The 20757-nt window shown below is 45.2% G+C and overlaps 2 protein-coding genes across 6 annotated transcripts in view; one reads left to right on the top strand and one right to left on the bottom strand.

The window, feature by feature from the left end:
• Positions 1-6380, top strand: part of LOC141520833 (uncharacterized) — a 44101-nt gene extending 37721 nt beyond the window's left edge. For all 5 annotated transcript variants that reach the window (XM_074232712.1, XM_074232709.1, XM_074232710.1 and 2 more), the window contains 6 exons: positions 528-609; positions 841-988; positions 1429-1499; positions 2168-2266; positions 2780-2895; positions 5024-6380. In XM_074232712.1, the coding sequence (XP_074088813.1) occupies positions 528-609; positions 841-988; positions 1429-1499; positions 2168-2266; positions 2780-2890 (511 nt within the window). In that variant the 3' untranslated portion in view covers positions 2891-2895; positions 5024-6380. The remainder of the gene's footprint in view (positions 1-527; positions 610-840; positions 989-1428; positions 1500-2167; positions 2267-2779; positions 2896-5023) is intronic.
• Positions 6381-9489: 3109 nt separating this feature from the next.
• LOC141523092 (synaptotagmin-4-like) lies at positions 9490-20393 on the bottom strand. Its single transcript, XM_074236368.1, has 5 exons — positions 20230-20393; positions 15266-16038; positions 13815-13983; positions 12831-12997; positions 9490-12160 (listed from the first exon to the last, which is right to left on the bottom strand). Exons 1-5 carry the CDS (start codon positions 20297-20299, stop codon positions 11966-11968), a joined length of 1374 nt encoding a protein of 457 aa, XP_074092469.1. The 5' UTR covers positions 20300-20393; the 3' UTR covers positions 9490-11965.
• Positions 20394-20757: the final 364 nt, after the last annotated feature.

Genomic DNA, 20757 nt, shown 5'->3' with positions numbered 1-20757 from the left:
AACCCAGTCAGTTTTCAGAGATTTATTCACAAGGGTTAGGGACCTGGAGTGGGCATGTGGTGGACTTCTCCTTGGACAGCTCCAGAGCCTGCTTGTGGGGGGCGGGGAACTGGAATCATGCTCAGCTCTCCCTCCACCTAGGTGGACTCAGAGGTTTAGGGTTGGACAGAACCTTAGAGGTCACTTGATTTTACAGAGAAGGAAAATGAAGCCCAGGCTAAGGGGTCTTGTGAACAGTTGCCACTGAAAGCAGTAGGTCTAAGGGTGGGTGGGTGCCTGGGGTCAGGGATACATCTGTGGGTGGTGATCACTAATCTGGGCCTCAAGTTCTTCAAGAAATGCTAGAGCTGATCTCTGAGGTTCAGTCACCCCACTGGTGATGATAATTAGGGTCACCTGATGTGGCTCCTGATGTACTGGTTCCTTAGCTATTCTTCAGTTTTCATTTGGAGACCCTGATAGCAAGGAAGGTTTTTTCCCAAAGAGATTGGGCAATTGGAATTCTAAATGAAAATTTTTGTCCACAGGGAGCAAACCCTGAAGGAGCTCCGGATCCCAAGGGCGTCTGAGCAGGGGGAGACAGGGATGACACCCTCCTCCCTTCTTAAGGTAGCTTCCAAGGATGCAGCTATTGGGAAGGAAGCAGGGCTGGGGACTGGAGCTGGATGGGGGTGGAGGGGTGGGGGACCTGACCAAGGACATGGGAGTGGGGACAAGCTTCCCCAGGTAGGAAAGGGGGGCTTTTCAAAGGCATGGATTGATCTTGGGTCCAAGGCTCAAATCCCTTAGTAAGTGGAAAGTGACCAAAAGTGGTGCCAACAAGGTGGTCCTCTTCCCTAGAAATTGCCTCTTCACTCCCCGGGGGCCTTTAGTCAGGTGGCCCCAGAAGAGCTGAAGAGGGGACCCCGAGCTGGCTGGGAGGGGGTTCCCCAGGGCCACTGCACTCACTGTAATGCCTTCTTGGAACAACTGGACAAAGTGCTTCAAGGTGAGTTCCCCCTGATTTCCACCTGGGGCTGGGGGGCAAAGACTGGGCCCACTTTCAGCATGATGCCTGAACAGAGTTTTATTAGAAAAGGTTTGTAGTCTTATAGAACCATAACAAGTTAGAGCCAGAAAGGATCAGCTGCTTTTTAAGAAAACTGAGGCCCAGAAGGACTGTGACTTCCAGAGAGGCTGAGAACCCTGATTCTTGAGTTACTAAAGGGCCCTAGATCTTCCTGTCTTACAGATGCTTTGCAAACATCTATGTGATTTTTGCTTCCCATTCTCTTTACTCCTTTCAAGATAACTCAGGATCCTTGTTTCTCTGAGGGTGTGGAGCTCCCCTTCCCTGAGCTAAGTCCCCCTCATCAAGGCTGGGGTGAGGAACAGGGGTGACTAGGAGGGACTGGGAGCTTCTAACTTTGGGCCCTGGGGTGTCTCCAGGTTGGGAAGCATCTTCAAAGCCAACAGAGGAGAAACCACAGGTACTGGAGCAGCTCCAGAAAGTCTTGGAGGTGAGTGAGCTCTGTCTTCTTCCCCTGCCCACCTCCCTCCATATTTTCAGAGCACAAGGCTTCCTCCATCCAGACCAAGGAAGGCCTCAAATTCTTCCTTCCAGGATCCGGGGATGGACCAGAGATAGAATTGGCCGGAACAGCATGAAATAGGAAGGGACTGGCAGGGCTCTCAAGTGCTTTTGGTGGTCCCAGCACCCACCCCCTCCCCAGGATATGGATGGGTGGAGCAATGGATAGCACACCAATGGACTTGGAGTCAGGCTAGGCCTGAGCTCAAATCCCTTCCTGAGACACTTGTTACTGCTAATAATAATAATCATGGGATCTTCTACAAGTGCTGGCTCATCTGATCCTCACAATAATCCTATGATTTCAGTGCTATGAGCCCCATTTTACAGATAAGAAAACTAAAACTGGGGAGTTAAACGTCTTGCCCTGGGACACCTAGTTAGTAGAGTTTGAGGGAGAATTTGAACTCAGATTTCCTGACTCCAAGACACTCTAACCTTTTTACCACCTGGTTGCCTCATGGGACCATGGTCAGGTCATTTCTTCTCCCTTAGCTTCAGTTTTGCCATCTGTAAAATGAAGGGGTAGGAGAGGGGGTGGATCCATTGTTCTCTGAGGACCCTTCCAGCTCTAAATCTGTGATCATGTGATCCAAGGGCCCCAACAAGCAAGCCCCGAAGGGGGGCCGAGCTCCCCGGAGTGACCTGAGGGACATGGAGCGAGTTAAACAGCAGCATCGGCTGGTGACGGAGCAGGTATGGGGCAGGCCTGCTTGGAGATGGAGGTGGGGGATTGAGGAAGGAGGCAAAGGGGCCAATACATAGAGATGACTTTCTCTAGGAGGGACGTGAAAGCTCCAACTGGCCTCCCCTGCTGGAGTGTCTATAAGACATAATCTAAGTAGCATCCCCAAGGACCTGATAGAGTGTCTGATATGCCCCCCATTAGAGCTTAAGTCTTCTCACTGCCCTTCCAGGCTCAGCCCCTCTCAGCCTACAAAGGAGAAAATCAGACATATTTGCCTCTGTGCTGTGGGGGACTGAAAGACAGCCAGCCCAGAAAGGAATCAGAAACCAAGTCACCCACTCTTCCTCTGCCCAACCCCCTGCCCTGGTCAGAAATCTTGGATGCTTATAGAGTGTCTTCTTTGGTTGGAGAACTCAGAGATGGACTTGGAGAACATCCTCATCATCACCCCCCCCCACACACACACACACACTCTCTCTTTCAGCTTTCTCATTCATCTCTATCCTTTTCTTACAAATCAGTTGCAGGATCTGTTTGGGGAGAGACGAGAAAGGACTGGCAGGACTGGGCAGCCCCCCAGGGAGTGGCCCGAGGGCAGTTCTGGGGATCAGGGGACCAAGAAGCCCCAGTAGAACCGGTAAGAACCAGTTAGTCTCCCTGATCCCCCCAAGTCCCACCCCAAACCCAATCATCCATGCTCCCACCAGGTCCCCAGCTCTGCCCCACATACTACTTTAATACGGGTCTGAGGCTATTCCCAAATCCACAGCTCCATTTTCTAAGACCTCCAAGATGGATGACTTTTCACTTAGTGGTTTTACTTGGAAGAGATGGGAACTTAGAAAAATAAAGGTTTAATCCAATTTGAATCAACAAGTCATTGACTACACCATATAGAGGATTTTGAGCCAAAAGGGACCTTCCCTCTCAAGTCCCAGAATTGGGAAATGGAATACATACGTAGTGATTGTTCACCTGATCTCATCAGAACCTCTTGACAGTCCTTGGGGTGAGTCCCACAAGAGCTGTTATTTCCATTTTACTGGGAATACTCAGAAAACTGAGGCCTGGAGGGAATAAGGGACTTCAGGGTCGGAAAGAGGTCCAGATCCTTGCTCTCTCCTTGAATGATCATGGAAGAGTGATAGGACTTCCCTGAGTCTCAGCTCACCTGTAAACTGGTGGTCTCTAAGGTAAATGACTCCAAGGGTAGAAAGCAGTTTTGTTGCTTGTCTCAGAGCCCTAAAACTAGAGGATAAAGGTATGGTGCCCAATCTGGGTGAGTCTAATGGGGGAGACAACAAGCAAGCAAATCTATACAAAATAAATGGGCATTATTTAAGAGAGGAAATTCAGAGGAGTTAAGAGGTTTTGGGAAAGGCTTCCTATAGAAGGTGAACTTTTAATTGTAACATGAAGGAAGCAAGAGGCAGAGATGAGGAGGGAGAGAGTTCCAGGCCTGGGGGACAACCAGGAGGCCAGTGTCACTAAAACGAAGAGCATGTGGAAGGGAACAAGGTATAAGAAGACTGGAAAATTGGCAGGAAGCCCATTATTAAGGGCTTCAAATGCCAAAGAAGCATTTTGTATTTGATCCTGGAGGCAATAGGGAGCCACTGGAGGTTATAGAACAGGGAGTGACAGTTCTGTGTTTAAGAAAATTACTTGGAGCGGCTAGGTGGCGTAGTGGATAAAGCTCCAGACTTGGACTCAGGAGTACCTGGGTTCAAATCCGGTCTCAGACACTTAATAATTACCTAGCTGTGTGGCCTTGGGCAAGCCACTTAACCCTGTTTGCCTTGCAAAAAAAAATTACTTTAGTGGCTGAATGGCAGATGAAGTGGGGACAGACTTAGGGCAAACAGACCAAGCACTAGCTATTACAACAGTCCAGTGTGAATGATGAGGGTCTGCACTAGAGTGGGGGCAGGGTCTGAGGAGAGGATGGGGCATTGACCCTGGCAACAAATTAGATATGGGGCGGGGTAATATCAGATATGGGTATCCCTGGGACACTCAGGACTAAATGGATATGCAAAGGGGCTGGGGGACGTTCCCCTCCAGGGGACCAACCTGCTCCTGTCCCTGGAGAACTCCCACTCTTCTGCAGCTTGTGGCAGGGGACTGATTCCCAACCCTCTGCTTCTCTCCTTGGCTTCTCTCCTAGGGCCTAAGGGCCCTACTCCATAGGCAGAAAGTGTTCCAGGCTAATCAACAGCTAGACAAGAGGAGGGGTCCATCACTAAAACACCTCTGAGGTTCCATCCAATTTTGAGGCAAAAAAGAGTGTCTTTAGGAAGGTCTCCTAATATCATAGAGAAGTGGGAGGCTGATGGGAAGGGGGCTCTTGTTCAGATGGACACTGGGGACACAGGTTAGATATAGCAAGAAGGTTAGACCTCAGCTCTGGAGGTTCACTGGAATACTAAAACTATTTTTGTGAGCCTCTTTCTGTTCCAAATTAGCCCCTTCCCTAGTTCCTTCCCCTTCTCCTCCCTTTCCCCTTCTTCCCCTTCCCTTCCCCTGATTAAGTTCATGGACCTTGGATTAAGAACTCTTCTGTGTTCCCTTCCCCAAAGGGATATGCTTTCTAAGCCTCAGACCTCTCTTTGGGGTGAAACCATCTCAGGCCTAAGCTCATAAGAAAGATGATTGGGGAAGAGGCAATTGAGGGGGGAGATGGGGTTCTCCAGGTTTCCTAGAATCAGCCAGGTGGTGAAGGCTAGGCCTGCTTGGTGACATTCCCACTCCCATTCTCCCTGCAGCTAAACTGAGGTTCTACTGGCAAACCTGGAACCCTTCAACTCTCCTCAGCCGCAGTGGCTGTTGTAGAAAGGACTCTGTTTGATTCTTTCCTGGCGCCAAGACAGATGGCACCTGACTGGCCAAAGACCTGGAGGGACCTTACCGGAATAGTCTGGAGTGGAACTGGAAGACACTGGCCATGAATTGGCTCAGGAATCTGACTGGTTGTTTCAGATCACTTCAGTTTGCCATGGCTCTAGATCTTCCCCTGAAATGGCCCAAGGACCCTTTGCCTTCAGCCCCACAGCCTTTTCCCTATGGAAATAACAATATCTATTTGCAAACCATCTTAATATTTACCAAGCACTTTCTTCACTACAACTTTGATGGGGAGATGAAATTCCCATTTTACAGACAAGGAAATGGAGGTAGAGGTTAAGGAACTCACCAAGGGCCACACAGCTAGTAAGTGTCTGAGGCAGGATTGGAATTCAGATCATCTGATCCCAAGACCAGACCTCCTTCCATGATTCCTTGCTTCTTTTGATCTTCTGGCTCAAAGATCAAAGAAAATAAATTGGGAGCTGGAAGAGAGGGACCTCCACTACACCTATCTCCTTATTTTGCAGCTGAGGAGGTCAGTGACTGGTCCAAGGTCTAATAGGAGGTGGGATTAGAGGCCTGCTCATCTAAGTCCAACTTTGCTCTACAAGCCACTGACCAACTGAACAACAAACAATTATGAAGTGCCTGCTGTGCCAGTCATTTGTGAGATACTAGAGAAATCATTCCTGCCCTCAAGAAGCTTCCATTCTAGAGGAAAGATAACAGGGACAGTAACAGGAACATCTTCTCCATCCCTGAGCCTGTTGGGCCCCCTGGATTCCAGTACCCTTACTGCTTGGTCCCTTCTGCTGCTGATTCCATGTCAAGATAGCCATTTCTGATAGTGCTCCCCCTTCCCTTATGCCATCCCAGCCACCCTGGATTTCACAAAGGAAAGAGATGATCAATTCAGGAGAATACTTCAGGGTCAGGTGTTTGGAAAGGTTCACCTGAACTGATCGACATGAAGGAAATGTCCTCAAAAGCTACAATGATGGAAATGGAAAGCACCACCAAAATGAAACAATGTGATCCTGGTATTTATAAGCAGAAAAGGAAAAGCTGTAGAGGAAGGGGACGTTGGGGGTGGGATGATTGCAGATACTGTTACACTCAGGCGAGATGTTGCTTAATTTCTGGAAAGGTTTTTTAAAATAGTATATTTTGTGGGGGAGGGGGAGAGTACAAATAGTTCCCCAGATGGGAGCAGAAAAGGGATTTATGTAGAAATGAAGGTAATGCAAAATCAAAAGTTATGAATTAAAAAATGTTTAAGATATCAATGAACTAAGTCTTCATGGTTCAACCAGGTGGTCTCATCCTTTTTGGTTGTCTCTCTGTTTGGTCATTTCCCAGTTGATGACTATTCTCCCAGTTCCCAGTTCTTTGCTACCATAAAAAGAACTGCTATTAGTATTTTAATACATATTTGTCCCTTTCTTCTTTTATCTCTCTGGGGTGAAGCCTTAATAGTACTGATATCTCTGGATCAAGGGGTATACAGAGTTTAATAGCTTTGGGGCATTGCTTTCCGGAATGGCTAGGTCACCAAGCTCGCCAAGAGTATATTAATGTACCTGTTTTTCCATATCTCTTACCGCATTTGCGCATTTGCCATTTTCTTTTGTTTTCAGTCAGCTTTAATTTTGAAATTTCAATGAGAAGTTTGTGGTCTTCCAAGCAGCCCTGTGATCTTATAAACAGGTTCCCCTGAATGAGAATTTGAACAGAAGTAGCTAAAGAGTGTTCTGTGACTGAAAGAGAAGGGAAACCAGTCATGAATCAAATCTGAGATGGTTCTCTGGCACCCTGAAAACATAGAAAGACTCAGAGGAAAGACTGAGATTCAGGCAAACCTTCTAGGGAGGATTTGTCGAAAGATAGGAGTCAGATTCTCAGGAATTAAGTATTAAGTAACTAAATATCTCTTTTCCTTTGTCCAAAGCAGTGGTGTGTGTGTGTGTGTGTGTGTGTGTGTGTGTGTGTGTGTGTGTGTGTGTGTGTGAGAAAGGACTTCGCATACTCAGGTTATGTTGTTTTGTCTCCCCTAGAAAATAGATTGATTTCCCCCAACACTCATTCACTCTTCAAATATTACCAAAGACGTTCCTTTTCATAATGACCATTTCTTCCCTGACTGACAGCACTCAGTACAGAGCCACCTAGGCTTGGATGCAGCTGTTTGATGCAAAGTATAGAGAACCTGGACCTGGAATCAGGAAGACCTGAGTTCAAATGCTGTCTGTGATACTTTCTAGTTATATGGTGCATCAGGAACTATAACTTGAACCAAGATGGCAGGGTACAGGCAGCAATCCAGTTGAGTTCTTCCACTTTGGAATGGTAGAGCCAACAAAAGGTCAGAGGGAAGCATTTTTACATCCTAAGACAACTTAGGGGTTAGGACCAGCTGGGACACACACAGTGGCAGCATCATGACTGCAGTAGCAATCCAAAGATGTTATGGGGATAGTCTGGACAACTGGTCAGAAAAAAAGTACAGGGGACCCCTTTGCTGGCCTTGGGCACAGCTGGTGCTTATTGGTAACTCTATTTCCCATGAGCAGTTCTGGGTCACAGTTCTAGGGACCAGAGGAGCACTAGTGCAAGGGAACAGGGGTCTTCTTGGGTAAAGAAGCACAGAACTGGACATCAGTGATCATACATCTCCCTAGATCACATCATCTTGGAAGCACAAGAAATTTTCAGAATTAGCCCTAAAAACAGTAGCATAAAATAGCCTGAAACTTGAAACTTCCCACTCTAAAGTGAGTAGAGCCCAATTTTATAATAAAGTTCAAAGTAAAGAAATAGGCTGGAAAAATGAGCATCAAAAAAGGAATGACCATAAAAAGTTAAAACAAATCCAAGACATAAACTCAGAAAAAAGATAAAAATGTGAAAAATAACTACAAGCAAAGACTCAAAGAAAAATGCTAATTGGACCCATGGTCAGCAAGAATTCCTGGAAGGATTAAAAGTGGGAGAGGAAAATTAGGAAAAGAAATGAGAATGATACAAGAAAAGTACAAAAAGAGAATTAACAGCTTGGTAAAAGAGGCACAAAAATATAGAATTAAATTACTCTTTTAAAAATAGAATTGATAATGGTTAAAAGAGGCATAAAAATTCACTGAAGAACTCCTTAAAAAGCAGAATAGGCCATATGGAAAAAGAGATGCAAAGCAGAAAGCAGTACTGAAGAAAATAATTCCTTAAAAATTAGAATTGGGAAAGTAGAAACTAATGATCAAGAAAACAATAAAACAGAGTCAAAAAATATGAAATATCTTATTGGAATAATAACTGACCTGGAAAATAGATCAAGGAGAGATAATTTAATAATTATTGGATTACCTGAAAATCATACTTTAAAAAAGAGCCTAGACCTCATATTTCAATAAATTCTAGAGGAAAGAATTTTTTAAAGTGAAAAAATATGAAGTATGTTTTTGGAAAAACAACTGACCTGAAAAATAAATCAAGGAGAGATAATTTGAGACATTTCAAAAAATTATAAAGGATAACTGTCTTGATATCTTACTTCTAGTTTTATGAGGCTGAGTAAATCATTTAACCTCAGTTTGCTCATCTGTAAAATGGATATGATAAGGAAGCATATAAAAGCATTTTGTAAACAAAATCCCATTTCTTAAAAATGCTAGTTATTACCTTTATTATTAGTTCAAAAGCCTAGCTGAGCTTTGAGTACTGAAAACTGCAGGAGGTGTGTTAAGCCTCAGGCTTTTCCACATGTCATTCACTTCTCTTAAACCCGAATGTTCTTTAGGGATTGAAACAGCAGGGAAAAACAGGCCCTTTCTCAAATATAGACAGTCTAGGCAACTTCACAAGATTTCACATGGATGTGGTATTATTAAGGCCCCAGAATCAAGAAGAATACAATTGTCTATTACATTCCAGGGACTTTTCTCAGTGATTTATAAACAATTCTAGTAGGTAAGTACTTTTACAGTTAAGGAAACTGAGGCAGTCAGAAATTAGGTGACTCACCCAGGGGTCTTCTTAGTTCCAGGTGAAATTCTCTTTTGTCTTGATTTTTTTTAGTGTATAGCAATGGTGTTAAGTGATTTGTTCAAGATCAGACAGTATCATCTATCTGAACTTGAGACTGAACTTGAATCAAGTCCTGACTCCAGGGCTGGTTATTTATCCACTGCACCACCTAATTGCCCTAGGTCCATTTCTCTATCCAGTATATTACCTAGTGAGAGTTCATTTCTTCTTTTCGATGTTTTTGTACTTTTGTAAGACAGTGGGGTTAAATGACTTGTGCGGGGGTCCAGCCTCCGTGGGGTCCTCCTGACAGGAGGGATAGAGTACGTGAAATGAGTTGAGTCAACAAGTGGGTATAGGCAGGAGCAGGTTGACTGACTGTCAGCTGCTTAGATTTATTTTTATAGTCTTAGAATCAATATGAAACAAGCAAACTAAAATCATTTCCTTGGTTACAAAAGTGTACAATTTTCATCATTAATCACATAGTTCATATGGTTACAAGTTTGATCATGTAGTGGTTACAAGTGTGATTATCAATCATGTAGTTAATTTTCTTGTCCCTGCTCAGACCGTGATGACCTCAACCTGCCTGTTGCCTAGTTTGTTGCTGCATAGTAAAGTTATTAATTAAATAGAACTTTCCTTATAATAATCTTTGATATAATTTGTTTAATGGAATGCTGCTATGTTTTTGTACTGCATATGTAATGTTTTTCGATATGCTCCCTTGACAACCTATAGTGAGGGTAGTTATGTTTGCCCACCTGTCCCTTGACTCCAATAACCAATTTTCCTTTCAGCTCTTGTTGGTAGATGCCACAGTTTCTATGACTTTTTATTCTTTCCCAATAAACTAAGGCTGTTAGAGTTCACATATCGGTTACCAATACTAACTATTCTCTCACCATCTTTATCATATATTCCTGTGTACGATAAGGGGGGGGCAAAACTGTTAATTTCCCTGAAATTCTATCTGACCCATCTTGTATCTGGTTTCCCTGTATATATTCTGACATCTCCCTGGAACTCCCAGTGCTGTATCTTCCAAAGATTTCATAATGCTGAAGCCTTTTGTATGTCTCAGGGAGAGGCAGTCCTGTTAAATTTGGACAGAGTTCACAATCTGTTTTATTCAAGGAATTTCTCTGGAATCCTTCCTTTATAGTCATTCCACTATTAGGATGAGTAAGTTTTGCAATCAATAATAGACCTATAAATATGGGTATACATGGAATCCCTATATGTATTGAAGAAGGAAATGTTGTTCCATCAGGCAGTGTGACCGCCTTGAGTCTTCTTTCTGTGACTGTGTCAAACAGCTTAGAGACCCTGGCTCCCAACCGACTTGTCCAAGGTCATACAGTTACTTAGTATCAAGTGTCTGAGACTGAATTTGAACTCAGGTCCTCCTGACTCCAGGGCTGGTGCTCTATCCACTGTGCCATCTAGATGCTCCACCAGCATCCATTTCTACCCCATGCTAGACAAGAGGTTGGTGGTGCAGAGGAAAGAGCATTGTCCTTTGAATCAAGAGCATGAGAGTTCAAATCTAACCTCAAACACTTGCCACTTACTAGCTGTGTGACCTTGGGCAAGTCATTTAACCTGATTACCACACATCCAGACTGAGATCCAGGCAAACCTTCTAGGGAGGATTTTTCAAAAAGACAAGAGTCAGTACTAAGTAGCTAAATATCTCTTTTCCCTTCTGTCCAAATTAGTGGGGTGTGTGTGTGTATGTGTGTGTGTGTGTGTGTGTGTGTGTGTGTGTGTGTGTGTGTGTGTGCCATCTCCAGTCATCCTGATTCCTATCTGGCCACTGGTGACTTGGCACAGCCCTTCTCACTCAAATCCAATTCATGTGCTTGTCATGGCATCACATCCTGATTTCATGATCTTTGAGAATGAAGGACAAACATCAAGTCTGCAAACCTCCAGGAATGGGAAAGCCATTTCCTCTGAAGGCAGCTTGCTCCACTTTTGGACTGCCATAGCGGTTAGGAAGTTTCCCCAGAAGATGAGCTTAAATCTGTCTGTGAAGTGTCTAATACTACCCTTTGGGCAATAGAGAAAAACTAATCCTTCCCTAGGCTTCCAAGTACTATACTTGAGAATAGGAGTTTTAGGGATTAGCCAACGGAAGAAGGCAAACTGATTAGTCTGAAACAATGAAGATGGAAGGTACCCAGGGAATTTCAGGATGGAATATGGAAATTAGGGATTGACTCATAATTCACGTTTTGAGATTTTTGAAATGGTTTTAGATTTACAATTATTTAGTTAATCACTATGTACCAGTTATGCTAATGCTGGAGATACAAAGAAAGACAAAAAAACATAATCCCTGTCTTCATGGAGTTCCATCTCATGTGAGAGACAGCACCTAAGTAACTAGGTACATGCAAAGTTATACAGAATAGATGGAAAGTAGGGGGAAGGAAGGAAGAGGATAAGACAGAAGCAAGGGAACCCAGAAAGACTGCTTGCAGAAGGTTGGGTTTATAAAGAATTTAAATTGTATCTCATCATTTACAAAATGATTTCCCCAAAATCATCTTGTGAAGTCTCTAAATTAAGAAACTCTGCCCCCCCCCAGTTCCTTAATCCTCTTGCCCAGAGAGTTGATTATATACAATCAATTCATCATGAAGGATCTATTGAGGACCTTATAGGTGCTTCCCACTGGATTCTTAGCTCCAGTGAGATAGGCGAAATAGGGCAGAAAATAATTCCATTATACAGATGAAACAACTGAGGCAGTCCATCTATGCTCCTCTATTTTTTTCTCCCTTGATATACTTCTGGTCAGCTCTTCCTGCCAGGGGACTTCTTCAGCATCAACTATTTCTTGTCCTAGATCCAGAAGCTGCTGCCATGGGGGAATCTGGTTTGCCTGGACAGAGGGGGTGCCACTGTGTAATTTCCTGGAGGCTCTGCTGGCACATGTCCCACCAATGTGCACGCCCAGCTGCTGAGGCTTCTGGACCGATTCGAACCCAGCCCAGGATGAGGTTTCGGGTCAGGAGATAGCTCTAGGGATGAGTAGAGGAGGCAAGATTAGGGAGACCTGCTCTGGCACCTGCTCCTATTCACTCTTTGAATCCTTGATCCTTAAGTCACTTTGTTTTTTCACCCAGAGGAGTGAGAGAGAGGGAGAGATGTGCAGGAAGCTATAATGACATCTCACAGGTATCTGGCACAAGTATTTATCTGCATTCCAGAGGAGTTTCCCATCATTCCCAACAGTTCACCCGAGCATCTTCCCGTGGGATCCTTACCCATCCCCAGTCAGCTATTAGCAGCTTCCATTTATCCCATTTGAGGACATTGACTCCCAGAGATTGCTTAAGATTGCCATGGCTAAATTTGAGATTTGGATGTCAGAAAACACCAAGTTTTCTCACTAGTCTACACATATCCTGTCTCTTAAAGAAAAGATTTTGATCTTTTTGATACCATGGTTCCCTTTGGCTATCTAGTCAAATTATTCTCCTCTGAATAATATTTTAAATACCTAAAATAAAATACCTAGAATTACAATGGAAAAGAATTATATGGAATCTAAGTTCAGACCCCTTCCTGGAGAGAGCTTGCTGGGCAGTAGGAGACCCTATTTTCAGGAAGGATCCCAAACTCTGGTCAAGAGATGTCTGGACTCTGAAAATGGAGCAGCCTCCCCTAGAACTCACTGCCTGTCCCTACCTGCATGACAGTGAACTGGAGGAAGAGGTTCTGCTCCTGAAGGTCTCCAGCAGGGAGGCTGAAAAGGAATGGAGCGTTCCATACTGGGCTGCTCCCCAGGACCACCTGAGTCTCCCGGGAGTCCAGTAACTGGCCAGCCTGGTACAGGTCAATCACCACCGAGTGCTCTGAGGAGAAGGGTGGAGAACGGAGATGAAGCAGCAAAGGTGGAATGGGAAGCAACAAATGAGGACACGGATGGTTCTGGGTCTCCATCCCAGTTTTTTCTATGACCTGGGACAAACTGAGATTTTTCTCTGAGCTGCCAAGGTATTAACAGAAGCTAAAAAAAATCATAATATCTTAGAGTTAGAAGGTGCTTTAGAGGTCTACAAATCCAATCTCTCTTCTAGCAAAGAAAGCCCTCTGCAACTGCCTGGACAAGTGATCATTTAACCTCTATTTGACTACTTTCAGTGACAGAGAGCTCGCTCCCTCCCCAGGACAAGTTGCTCCTTCATTGAGTGAGTTTAAGTGTTAGAAAATTCTTATTATGCACCAAAACCAACCTCATGGTTGTGAATTCCACTCAGTCGTAGCCTCCTCAAGGCCAACAGAGCAAATTTTCTCTCTCATCAACACAGTCCTTTAGTAGACTTTCAACTGAAGGACCATACTCAGTAACTTCAGACATCTCTCCCTTTCAAAAGCTCTGGTTTTCAGAATCTAGGTCAGAAACCCCCTAAAAAATAAGCTGTTAACTCTGGGAAAGGGGAAATTTGAGGCAGTACTTCTCCTAGCAATCTTAGCAATTTTAGGGTTGAAAGATTATTTAGAGATCCAAGGGGTCTATTTATTTATTGATTTTTATACTAGGAATCCTTCTCCGAATGATGTTCTAAAGTAAAGGCAGGGGAGGGGTTGAGGTCAATTAATTCATGACCCTTTCTTTGCCACCCTGGCCCATAGGTCCTCCCGACCCTCCCATCCTTAGTTTCTCCATACCCCGGTATCCTGGTAGTCGACTCAAACTGCGCAAGTGTTCTGCTTTGCGGACCATCACTTTGATGCGATTGGCTGTAGCCTGATACTGAAGAAGGAGGAAGAGCTGGCCACAGCACCCCATCCAGGGAACTCTGAGGCCTGGAGCCAGGAGGTCCTGGGAGATACGACTCTGTAAGAGGCATAGAATCTTCTATTCATATGGCAAGGGTAGTCCCCTTGACAGTAGGCATTCCCCTCTAAGCCCAGCCTTGCCCCTGCTTTAGGCAATCTCACTACCAATCTTAAACTTTGCAGTCCTACCTTAGGCCCTATAACCACTCTCTCTCCCTGCCTCTTACTCCACAGTCCCTTCTGGCAAAGTCTGCCTCTTCATTCCATAGCCTTCATTCCAACTAAGTCCTTAACTTCCCCCTTTTCTTCCAAAGTCACACCCCCCATATCCCATGACCCTCCTCCTTTGGAAACAGTGATGAAAGTCTCTATGGTAGAAGAGATTGTGAGGAAGCTGTGAACCACCTAAACAGAGGGAGAGTGCAGTGTCCATGGAGTCATCCTTCTCATGGTGGGTGAGATGAAAGTTCTCAGTGGACAGGGTGAGTGGAAGTGAATGCATAGTAAATGTGACCATAGGTGAGCCATATATGAGATGGGGAGTGGAGAGTAGCTCTGGATCTACTCTGGAAATGCTTTTTCTAGGACTTGGCAAGGGGAGGTAGGCTGATAGGAATGGGGTGGCTACTAAGGCTAGGGAAGGAATGATAAGTATGGAATGGTGAATACCAAAAGTGGTAGCCCATGGACAGAAGGAGGTCTAATCAGGAGCAAGTACCATATGGGGTAGAGACCAGAAATGACCAAATCAGAGATGAGTGGGGCATAAGTACCAATGAGAGGGGAAAGGCGACAAATTAGAATGCCAGAGGTGGAGCAGAGATAGGAGCCAAGAACCAGCGATGTTGAAGGTGAACATTAGGGATGGAGGTGAGGACCATAAATGGGTACTTAGGATGAATACCAGGATAGAGTGGAATTCCAGGTATGGTATCATAAATCAGGGTATCAGTGATGGGTGGGGAGTGAGCACTGGTAACGGGGAAGGGGGGAAGATCTGAATGCCCAAAGTGCTAGCAATGGATGACTACCAGGGATAGTGGGGGTGAATACCAAGAACGAGAGCATCAGTGTTGAGTGAGGAGGAATACCTGCAGTGTAGAAAGGGAGGGATTTTGAAATATCAAAGCCAGAAGTAAGTTCTAGGAATGGGGTTAAGGGATAGAAAAGTAATAGGGTTACTGTGAGCAAGTCTATGGCAACAGAGGCAATCTCCCAAGAATGGAAGGTGACTCCAAAATGGTTCAAAGGTGTCCAAGGCTCATTGTTCTTTCTTCTATTCCACTGGGTTCCTTCCGCGTCAAGGAGCTATTGATTGACATGGCTCCCAAGACCCTGACCTTTTGCAGTTTGCTCTTGGTGGTGGACAGCTCCTGAGTGTAGCTGACCAGGCAGCTGGAGATAGAATCTGAAGCTACCTGGACACAGGGAAGGAATACTTCACCCACAAAGCTGGTTCTGAGTCCAGGGAAGTCCCGGCTGTGGACGGCCATCCTCAGAGCCACTGCCCTCACAACCTGTGGGGTGCAGCCTTGGAAGCAGAACTTCTCATGGAACTCTACAGTGGGACCAGGAGGCCGCAGGGCTGTTTTGTGGGACCCGGTCCTGCTTGGGACCAGGTGCACCTTGACATATGATCCTCGACCAGGCAGGAAACCCTGGGGCAGCTCTGATACTCGGATAACTGTCACAATCAGCTCCTCCTCCATTGGTGAATAGCCCAGGGAGAAGCTGAGGCGAGGCTGGGGGTGATGAGAGAGGCTGCGGGAGGCCGAGGTGGACCTCAGCCACCCCAGGGAGCTGGCTCTGGCAGTGGTCCCTCTCTGCTTCCTCTTACATGTGGATGAGAAATTAGAAGGTTCAAGGGGTTGTGGCGAGGGAGAGATCTGAGCCGTGGAACTCTGGGAAGGAGGTTCCCAGGCCTGGAAAGACTGGTATTGAGGCTGAACAGACACGGCCAGAGCTTCTGTAGGGGCTACAGCATCTAGGTCCAGAACCACAGCTGGGGAGGGTAGCCTGGCCCGAGGTCTCCAGGGCCAACAGAATCCACAGCCCAGAAGGAGGCTGGAGAAGAGGACAGTGCATCCAGCTCCCAGGAAGATCTGTGGGGACACTGGAAAAGACAACAGTTAGGGATACAGGGAGAGAAAGCTGGCAGGGAAAAGCCTGCCTCTCCTGCCTTCTTTGGTACCATCACCCTGTGTTCCCTCCTTTTCTCCTATCTGTTTCTGTCTCTGTCTCTGAGTCTCTCTCTCCCCTTTTCCTTCTCTGTCTCTGTCTCTCTGTCTCTGTCTCTCTCTCTCTCTGTCTCTCTCTCTGTCTCTGTCTCTCTTTCTCTCTGTCTGTCTCTCTGTCTGTGTGTGTCTCTGTCTCTCTCTCTCTGTCTCCCTCCCCCCCTCTTTCTCTCTCTGTCTCTTCCTCTCTCTCTCCCTCTGTCTCTATCTCTGTCTCTATCTTTGTCTCTGTCTCTGTCTCTCTCTCTCTCTCTCCTCATTGTCTTTCTGTCTGTCTCTCTCTGATTCTGTCTCTCTCTCTCTCTCTTCCCTCCTGCTCACCAGAGTACCCCACTTTAGTTTACCTTCCTTCCCTGGTCCCTCTCCCAATTAAAAATGCCCATTCCTGGGGTGGCTAGGTGGCACAGTGGATAAAGCACCAGCCCTGGAGTCAGGAGGACCTGAGTTCAAATTTGACCTCAGACACTTAACAATTACCTGGCTGTATGATCTTCAGCAAGTCACTTTAACCTCATTGCCTTGCAAAAACTAAAAAAAAAAAGTCCATTCCTTAGTCCTGTCTAAGGCTCAAAGATGTGAAAAAACTCCTTCCCAGGAGACAGAACTCCCCTTAAAGGAGAAATCAGGATTCCTGAGAGTCAATAGAATATTTCTAAAGAAATAAAATTCCTTTGGCATCCTATGGGACAGTTTCTGCCAGAGGGGTCCCCACCCCCCAGTATTTCTCAAATCAAACTGTGGAGTCAGTCATCTGTTTTCCTTCTAAGTAGGACATTAGACTGAGTATGAGTTTTGAAATTCATGGTCCCTACCCTAAAATGAAGAGACTAAAAATATTTGGAACAGCAAAACCCTGGAAACAAAGTAGATGTTCATTGATTGGGAAATAGCTTACAAAAGTGGCCTATAAATGTAATATATTGTTGTTTTGTCCTAAGAGATGATGAATATGAAGAGTTCAAAGACACTTGATAATTCAGATTATGGCAAGTAGAATTAAATCCATAATAAGATAAGGGAAGCTAACTCTACAAGTCAATAGAATTGTCTTCTTTGTTCTCTAGGATGGGCATGCTCTCTGGGAGGAGGAAGGAGAGATGTACAGGGGGAAATTAAGGTGATTAAAAATGAAAGATATCAGTCAAATAAATATTTTTAAAAAGGTCTCAGAATCCAGATCAAGGCAATGACCGATTTTAACAACAGAGGACTGATGTCCCTTCCTCTTGGTAGAAAGATGATGGGCTACAGGTTCAGAATGACACAGATGCTATCAGACATTGTCTGTATTTCTTGATGACAAGGCAAGGTACCAGTGGGGGGGGGGTTGGTGGTTGCTAAATGACGATAATGTAAAAAAAAAGTGATAAAATTCTTTTTAATGAAAAAAACAATAAAATGAAGGGAGTTGGACTAAATAAACTGGTCCAGGGTCACACAGCTAGTAACTGTCTGAATCTAGTTTTGATTTCCAGTCTTCCTGACTTCAGGACCAGATCTCTGTCCACACCTAGAGTCTGCCCTCCTGCTAACCAGAACACCAACCTGAGTTTCCTTCCCAACCTGCTGGCTCTAAATAAAGTGACTCCATGATCCCTGTTTTCCTCTACTTTCTCCAGTGCCTTAACCATCCATACTGGATGACTGGTAGGAGCACCTGGGGCATTGAGGCAGGACTGGAGACTTTGGAAAGCTGCCCCAGGGCACAAGATTGGGGGGTGGGGGAGCACTGGCTACAGGCCCAGAGAAAATCAGGGTTGGTGGAGTTTCAGCAGCTTTCACCTGTTTGGGGCACTTCTTCCCTCCTGCTTAGGAGGCTGAGCCAGGGCTGTCACCTGGAATCAACAGTAGGGGCTTTGTCTTGGCTGGGGTGGGGAGAGCTGAGGCCAGAGCCCTTAGCCCAAGGGGTGAAAGGGAGTCTAATGCAGAACCTGGGATGGGGAAAGGAACCTTGGCTGGGGAGGTATTTTCATGTGGTTTGCTTGTGATTTGCATTTGACTTTTAGTTCTTCGGCCTAATCTTGTCTGCCACACAGAGTGGGAGGGGTAGGGGCTGAGGGGTGAATTGAGATCATTGTGTCCGCATTCTTCTCTTCATTCCAGTTCTCTCACCCATTGCCAGCACCCCCAGGTCCTTGCCATAGGAGAGAGGCAGGGCTGGGGAAAGGACCCCAGGAAGCTCGACTTAGTTCTCAGTTCCAAGAGTTAGGGACCAGAGCTGTCAGTTGGAGCAAGTTTCCCATGAATATTCTGAGTATTCTTCAACCTTCCTCATCTCCCTTCAGATATTTAATCAAAGCCTAGGGGCCTTTGAATTAATTAAAAGGCCTTCTGTTCATAGGTAAGAAGTCAGAAGGGAGGGGACAAATAGAGGTGAGGACTTGGTCTCTCAGATCTAAAATATTTCTGTGACTATTTAGACAAGAATTAGCTCCAGAATTTCACTAGAAAGAAGAATAATTAGACAGGAAAGTAAATGGGCTGGACCAGAAGGAGAAGAGAGGATGGTGACTAGAAGGGTCATGGGGTAGATGTCTTAGGAATGGCAGTGCTTTTCCCTAAAGAGAGAGTAAAAGGGAGGCAGGGGACTAGAGGAAAGGACTTTCTGGGAAGCTATTTCCCTTTCAGTGTCTGGGTTGTAGAGGTGATGTGACTTGTCTCTTTTAGAGTGGGACTGAAAGAAAACAGGAACCTCATTGCCATTCTAGATGTGGTCTCCTAATAGTTTCTCTCACCTATTTCTGGGCTATCTTCACTTTTCACAAAATGTAGCTAGAGAAGGACATATTCCCATTTTTAAGACAGGAAAAAACTGAGTTGAAAAGAGAAACTCTTGAGCACTTTTGTGACCTTGAGTTAGTCACTTTAAAACTCTGCAGTGGATAGAGTACTAGAGTCAGGAGGACATGAGTTTAAATCTGACCTCAGACACTTAATAATTATTTAGCTGTGTGACCTTGGGCAAGTCATTTAATCCCATTGCCTTGCAAAAACAAAATCAAAAGAAGAACTCTAAGACTCAGTTTCCAGGTCTCCAAAATGGGGATAATCTGTAGAGCTGTAGTGAGAATCACATGAGAAAAACTCCAAGGAACCATCAAAATATCGATTATTTTTAACTCTAGGTATGGCAGTAAACTCAGCATTGCTGACTCTAAGGAGGTTTTGTATCTATTTATATGTTTGTGTGTGTAAATGTGTTTGTGTGACCCAGATTTCCTCACTATTAGCAGGAACAGAAAGGGGAGGGTAACTCGGAAAGAAAAGCAGCATGGAACATTAGAGTCAGGAGGGAGCTGGGTTTGAATCTTGGCTGGTGCTTCCTAGCTTTGTACCGATGAATAAACCAGGGTGTCTGTGGGCCTCTGTTTCCTCTGCTGTAAAATGGAGACATTAATACTTGTCATATAGTCACCTCTCGACAGAGAAATGGACTTGAGATGCTATGACATACACTTTCAGATGCAGCCAATAGAATACTTTGGTTTATTTAAACTATGTGTATTTGTCACAAAGTTTTATTTTCTTCCCTCTGGAGATGGGAGGGATAGGGATAGGGACAGGGTAGTAAAAAAGAAGAAAATGAAGAAAGAGAGGGTCATTGCTGTTTGCCTTATTTAATGCAAAGAGAACTGAAAGAAACAGACCAACAGGACAGCTCTGAAAGCCACTGATTGAACTTATTTATCTTGAAAAAAATTAAGATGTATATAAATGAGATCTGCTTTTTGTGTATATTTCTCTGTCTTCTAAAGAGAAATGCCATTTCATTTAGTGTTTCTAAAGTTGAGAATAAACATTTTAAAAATGGTTTTTTTTTTAAAGAAACTTTAAAAAGTGAGTTATTAGGACTCAAAAAAGTAGCTTCCAAAGCAGGAAAAGAGGAACCCTAGGAACTCTATCTCCCAGTATTAGCACTCTGTCTCCCCCCCCCACAGTTGCCCACCCTTATTTCTTCCTCCTTATCTCCCCTCCCTGATCTAGTCTTGCTCCACTTACTCCAGCCCTAGGAAATTTCTGTCCACCCTGGCCAGGTGCTGACCCCCATCCCAGGCCCACCTCAGTATTACCTGCTTCCTGTTCATGAAGGGGACTTTCAAAAGCCCGGGGAGTCCAGGGCCAGCCCCCTGCTGCAGGCATGGACACTTCTCCCAGAGTGGATTCACCGAGGCCCCACTGAGGCAAGCCTAGGGCTGCCCAGAGAGAGGTTTGGGGGGAGGGAGGGTGGTCAAGGGTGCAAGCTGCTCTGCCAAGCTGGCCTGCCAAAGTGCTCCTGAATTTCGGGTACGTTGGGCAGGAGGATAGAAGACTGCAGAGCAGGGACCCCTGGCACCAGTTTGATTCACCTCTGTGAGCTTTGAGCAGCTCAGTTCCACCCCTGGTCCGGGAGGAGGCTGGTTAGAGGTGGAGCTACCTGGGGCAAAAATGTCCCCCCTCCTCTTGTTTCCCCTGGAGTATCAGTTGTGCAAGGACTCGTCTAAGGAGCAGAGCACCAGACTCAGAAGATCTGGGCTCAAATCTCCCTCCTGCCTCTTACTACCTGGCTAAAGTTAGGCCAGGCTTTGTACTCTCCAGTCTTCATTTGCTTCTCTGTACAT

Source organism: Macrotis lagotis, chromosome 4 (assembly GCF_037893015.1).
Source record: "Macrotis lagotis isolate mMagLag1 chromosome 4, bilby.v1.9.chrom.fasta, whole genome shotgun sequence".
NCBI classification, from domain to species: Eukaryota; Metazoa; Chordata; class Mammalia; order Peramelemorphia; family Peramelidae; genus Macrotis; species Macrotis lagotis.
The sequence above is the reverse complement of the archived record's forward strand: the minus strand, read 5'-3'. Positions and strand labels throughout refer to the sequence as shown.